This window comes from Arachis ipaensis, chromosome B7 (assembly GCF_059453495.1).
Source record: "Arachis ipaensis isolate K30076 ecotype BB chromosome B7, ASM5945349v1, whole genome shotgun sequence".
NCBI classification, from domain to species: domain Eukaryota; kingdom Viridiplantae; phylum Streptophyta; class Magnoliopsida; order Fabales; family Fabaceae; genus Arachis; species Arachis ipaensis.
This window is the reverse complement of record NC_142442.1, coordinates 89,160,425-89,166,424: the sequence shown is the minus strand read 5'-3', so window position 1 is coordinate 89,166,424 and position 6,000 is coordinate 89,160,425. Positions and strand designations below refer to the sequence as shown.

Genomic DNA, 6,000 nt, shown 5'->3' with positions numbered 1-6,000 from the left:
TCAGTAAATTATCATAGAAAAATAAAACTATTCCAACATCACCTATGAGACTATAGCAACCAAGATCATCAAGGTTTGGGTTGGTTATACAAGAGAATTAAGAAGAAGAAGGAGAAATGGAAAATGGAAAATGAAAATTATGAGTTACTAAAATCACTAAACCATATAAAGAGATAAGGGATGTTACTAACACCAAATTGAAAGCTTTCAGTTCATACTTAAAACACAGATCTAATTTCTGATACTCACTGTAGTAGGCATAACCCTTCCTTTTTCTTTATGAAAAGGATTATACACAATTACTCATACAATTCATAACAACAGTTTCAAAATTCAAATAAAAAAGAAAACTCGCAAAATCCTCAACATGCCAAGAAGCAGGCACAACAAAAATTAGTTGGGCAAGCTAAGTCTGGAGCTCCATGAGATCCCAAACCACACAAATGAAAAGGCGGTGTGAAAAAAAGGGGAAAATAGTGGGAAAAATACAAAAACAGAAAGAAGAAAGCAAAGTAAGGAAGTAGCATGGAAGTCTTCAAATACATGTAAGAACTAGAAAAGGAAAAATTAAGGGGAAAAAAATTAAGCTTTGCCACCAACCTTAATCCTCTCTTGTTCTTCTCACAGGAGCCTGACAGAATCACCAAGAGCACCGGCTTTGCCACCAACCTTAATCCTCTCTTGAAGGAACTTTTCCTGAACTTTTTTTGGATGCAACCTGATAAAACCAATTAAATTAAGCTTAGGATAAAACCATAAAGAATAATTAGGCAAAAATATGATTTATAAAACATGTTTTGATGACTCTTTATGATTAATACATATTATTTATTCATACATGTTTTGGTGACTCTTTATAATTAGGAAAAATAAATAAAATTAATGCATGTTTTGAGTGTAGTAATTAACTACCACTTTTCAACAAAAAACCAACAACTTCAGCTAATTCCTTTGTCTCTTTCATGTTAAAAGCCTTAGTCAGCTCTAAAATATCTCTAAATCAGATTGATTAAGCATGAAAAAGGCAAGTATCAATAGATTATAAACCATGGCAATTTGTCAAAACATTGAATATAAAAAAGGAAATGGGATTCACAAGTTATAATGCAGTCAGGACATAAAATAAAATAAAAAAATCAACATAAAACTTAATTAATTTTCTCCAAAAAGTGCTACAACCTTTGCCAATTATATATCACTACAGATAACTCAATTAGGTTAATAATGTGATTAAGTGTGCTTATGTGGAGAGATTTATTATCAAATATTAATTTAAAATACTCGTTACACAAAATCAACGCTCAGATTTGTAATGAACCTTTTTTCTATGCATCATCAATGAATTCTTTGTAGCAATGTAATAAACCATAAGTCCTAAAAGAACACACAGGGAATGATTGAGGACAAGAATCAAAATTAAATCTCAAGACAACTGTAATTAAACTGCGTGCAAATAATAATTAGAATATTTTGACAGAATTTGAATTTATTTCAAGGACTAAACTAGCTAAATTTAGAGTGCAAAATCTTAAGCCCTGAACTAGCCAGGGGAAAAAAAACTATGGCAATTACATGGATTCAATCAGCAAAATATAGCAAAATCAATAAACCCTGATGAAGCAATATACAAAATCATAAAGCAAAATGTAAAATCAAAAAGCAAATTCTAACAAAGGAAGAAAGATTTAATACTATTCAGATTTAACATATAAATTTCAGTACATGTCCTCTAATTATTGCTTTTCTCTTAATCAATACTATTCAGATTTAGAATCAATATGTCATCATTCTCTGTTATTCAGATTCACAACACCAACAGGAACAAAAAAAAGTTACACAGCAACAACACCAACAATTAAATCACAATAACATAATAAAAACATGAAAAAAACAATAACAGACGGAATTCGTACTCAGATGCAGGACAGAACTCAAACCAAGATGAGGGAGAGGGAGCAGTGGAGCACAGGCGACGGAACTGGAACAAACAACAGCAGTGGAACAGAGGCGACGCAACGCAATGATAAAGAGAAGTTGCGACGGCGCTGGAGCAGTAGGAGCGGGGACGGCGGCTGGACCAGATTCGACGGCGGCGACACAGCTTGAAAAAGAGAACAGCGGCTAGGGTTTTTCTTTGAGAGGGAGAGAACTTCTTCAATGTCTCGGTGAGTGGTGAGCGACGAAGATGAGGAGCGGCGATGGTGAGTGGTGAGCGAAGGTGAAGAAGATGAGGAGCGGCGCGGTGAGTGGTGAGCGAAGGTGAGAAGACGAAGGAGAAGGGCGACGGTGAATGGGGGTGAGCAAATGTGAAGACGAAGGAGAAGGGCGACGGCGAGTGGTGGTGGCGTGAAAACGGCGTGAAGCAGAGAAGGAGCTGAGCAAGGCGCGTGTTTTTGGAGGAGAAGAACGAGGGTTTCTACAAAGAAAACAAAATTCATTTAAGTATAGGTGAGTATCTTAGGCATCACTTTTGAAGCGCACCCAAAACTTAGTAAATAGGCTACCCTCAAAAAACGCTCTCTTTGGTACAAAAAATGTACCCATAAATATCAACATATGGCTACGCTTTATAAGTGATTTCTATAATACCTAAGGCTACACTTTTTAAATGATGCCAGAATTGTGTTTCCTTTTCTCTAAGAAAAAGGCAACACTGAGAAAAGCGTAGCCTATTCATAGAATAGGCTACGCTTTTCAAATGTAGCTTAAAAAAAGTGTGGCCGAATGGGTATTTTTCTTGTAGTGTATAAACCAAAGTGCAAAATGCAGAAATACAGTAAAAGAAAAATGTGCAGGTACTGAATGATACATAAGATAAGATAAAATAAAAATAAAAATACAGAAAATAAACAAAACAAACAAAATAGGATAAAAGAGAGTCTGAAAGTGGTTCACCAAAATAAAGTTCGCTAGAGATGGCGACCTCCCCACACTTAAATAATAGTATCGTCCTCGATGCTCAACCAAGCTGGGTGTAAAGAAGTGTCATCTCTGGACGGATGTGCAGTAGATGTCTCTGTGGTGATCTGAGGCTCTGCAGTCTGTATGAGTGTCGGAGGGTCTGCCTGCTGAAGTAGAGGCTTGATGAGCGGATAATTTATACGCTTTTTGGCATTGTTTTTAGTATGTTTTTAGTAGAATCTAGTTACTTTTAGGGATGTTTTCATTAGTTTTTATGCTAAATTCACATTTCTGGACTTTACTATGAGTTTGTGTGTTTTTCTATGATTTCAGGTATTTTCTGGCTGAAATTGAGGGACTTGAGCAAAAATCAGATTCAGAGGTTGAAGAAGGACTGCTGATGCTGTTGAATTCTGACCTCCCTGCACTCAAAATGGATTTTCTGGAGCTACAGAACTCAAAATGGCGCGCTTCCAATTGCGTTGGAAAGTAGACATCCAGGGCTTTCCAGCAATATATAATAGTCCATACTTTGCCCAATTTTAGATGACGCAAACTGGCGTTCAACGCCAGCTCTCTGCCCAATTCTGGCGTTCAGCGCGAGAAACAAGTTGCAAAGTGGAGTTCAACGCCCAAACTGGCACAAAAGTTAGCGTTCAACTCCATAAAGAGCCTCTGCACGTGTAACATTCAAGCTCAGCCCAAGCACACACCAAGTGGGCCCCGGAAGTGGATTTATGCATCAATTACTTACTTTTGTAAACCCTAGTAGCTAGTTTATTATAAATAGAACTTTCTATCATTGTATTTTCATCTTTGGATTATCTTTTGATCTATTGAGAACGTTTGGGGGCTGGCCATTCGGCCATGCCTGGACCTTCATTACTTATGTATTTTCAACGGTAGAGTTTCTGCACTCCATAGATTAAGGTGTGGAGCTCTGCTGTTCCTCAAGAGATTAATGCAAAGTACTACTGTTTTCTATTCAATTCATCTTATTTTGCTTCTAAGATATTCATTCGCACTTCAACCTGAATGTGATGAACGTGACAATCATCATCATTCCCTATGAACGCGTGCCTGACAACCACTTCCGTTCTACATTAGATTGAATGAGTATCTCTTAGATCTCTTAATCAGAATCTTCGTGGTAAAAGCTAGATTGATGGCGGCATTCATAAGAGTCCGGAAAGTCTAAACCTTGTCCGTGGTATTCCGAGTAGGACTCTGGGATTGAATAACTGTGACGAACTCCAAACTCGTGAGTGCTGGGCGTAGTGACAGACACAAAAGGATAGTAAATTCTATTCCAGTATGATCGAGAACCTCCAAGATGATTAGCCATGCAGTGACAGCGCATCGGACCATTTTCACAGAGAGGAATAGGATGCAACCAACGACAAGAGTGATGCCTCCAGACGATTAGTCGTGCTGTGACAGAGCATTTGGACCATTTTCCCGAGAGGATTGAAAGTAGCCATTGGCACTGGTGACATCCTTACATAAAGCCAGCTATAGAAAGGAGTAAGATGGATTGGATGAAGACAGCAGAAAAGCAGAGGTTCAGAGGAATGAATGCATCTCCATACGCTTATCTGAAATTCTCACCAAGGATTTACATAAGTATTTCTATCCTTATTTTAGTATTAATTTCGAAAACTCCATAACTATTTTATATCCGCTTGACTGAGATTTACAAGGTGACCATAGCTTGCTTCATACCAACAATCTCCGTGGGATCGACCCTTACTCACGTAAGGTTTATTACTTGGACGACCCAGTGCACTTGCTGGTTAGTTATGCGAAGTTGTGAAGATATGTTTAGACCATGGTTCTGTGCATCCGTTTTTGGTGCCATCGCCAGGGAATCAATTTCGAACAATAATTCACAACCTGAGTAACAATTTCGCATACCAAGTTTTTGGCGCCGTTGCCGGGGATTGTTTGAGTTTGGACAACTGACGGTTCATCTTGTTGCTCAGATTAGGTAATTTTCTTTTTGTTTTGTTTTCAAAAATTTTTCAAAAAATCTTTCAAAAATTTCTCCTTTGTTTTTGAAAAAATTTTTAAAATAAAAAAAATATTTTCAAAAATATTATTTTTTCTTCAGAGTTTTTAAGAATGAATTCTAGTGTTTCATGAAACATGTTGAATCCTATCTGGCTGTATAGCCATACCCAAACTGCTTTGGGATTGGTCTTCAACTAATCACCTCAATGGATGTAATTTACATACTAAAGCTTGGCTGGCTATTAGGCCATGCCTGACCCTTTGATTGGAGCTTTAGTCTAAAGAGCATAAGATTCCTGGAATTCATATTAAAAATTTTGGAATCCTTATTTTTCTTTTTCAAAATGATTTTCGAAAAAATTAAAAGAAAATACAAAAAATTCATAAAATCATAAAAATAAAAAATATTTCATGTTTCTTGTTTGAGTCTTGAGTCAAGTTGAAAGTTTGGTGTCAATTGCATATTCATTTTGCATTTTTTGAAAATTCATGCATTCATAGTGTTCTTCATGATCTTCAAGTTGTTCTTGGTAAGTCTTCTTGTTTGATCTTGATTTTTTCTTGTTTTGCATCTGTTCTTGTTTTTCATGTGCATTTTTGCATCCATAGAGTCTAAACATGAAAGATTTCTAAGTTTGGTGTCTTGCATGTTTTCTTTGCATATAAAAATTTTCAAAAATAAGTCTTCATGTTCATCATAACATTCAAAGTGTTCTTGGTGTTCATCTTGACATTCATAGCATTCTTGCATGCATTCATTGTTTTGATCCAAAAATTTCCATGCATTGAGCATTTTTAGTGTTTTTCTCTCTCATCATAAAAATTCAAAAAAATAAAAAAAATATCTTTCCCTTTTTCTCTCTTAAAATTTCGAAAATTAGATTTGACTTTTTCAAAAATTTTTAAAATCTACTTGTTTTCATGAGTCAAATCAAATTTTCAATTTAAAAATCTTATCTTTTTCAAAATCTTTTTTAAAAAAAAATCAAATCTTTTTCATTTTTCTTAGTTATTTTCGAAAATTTTTAAAAAATATTTTTCAAAGATCTTTTTCTTATTTTTATATCAAATTTTCGAAAATAACAATAA

General features: G+C 35.5%; 1 protein-coding gene across 1 annotated transcript; it reads right to left on the bottom strand.

The window, feature by feature from the left end:
* Nucleotides 1-670: 670 nt before the first annotated feature.
* On the bottom strand, nt 671-2,438 carry LOC107607370 (uncharacterized). Its single transcript, XM_088492919.1, has 2 exons — nt 1,938-2,438; nt 671-718 (listed from the first exon to the last, which is right to left on the bottom strand). The coding sequence occupies exons 1-2, from the start codon at nt 2,436-2,438 to the stop codon at nt 671-673; spliced, it is 549 nt and encodes a 182-aa protein (XP_088349045.1).
* Nucleotides 2,439-6,000: the final 3,562 nt, after the last annotated feature.

Bases quoted from the DNA above. Each gene is read 5' to 3' on its own strand.
- LOC107607370 (XM_088492919.1), bottom strand. From the start codon at position 2,438: ATGAATTTTGTTTTCTTTGTAGAAACCCTCGTTCTTCTCCTCCAAAAA. The intron at 719-1,937 runs GTTTGAGTTCTG...TGGTTTTATCAG, and splicing joins GCTCCCTCTCCCTCATCTTG to GTTGCATCCAAAAAAAGTTC.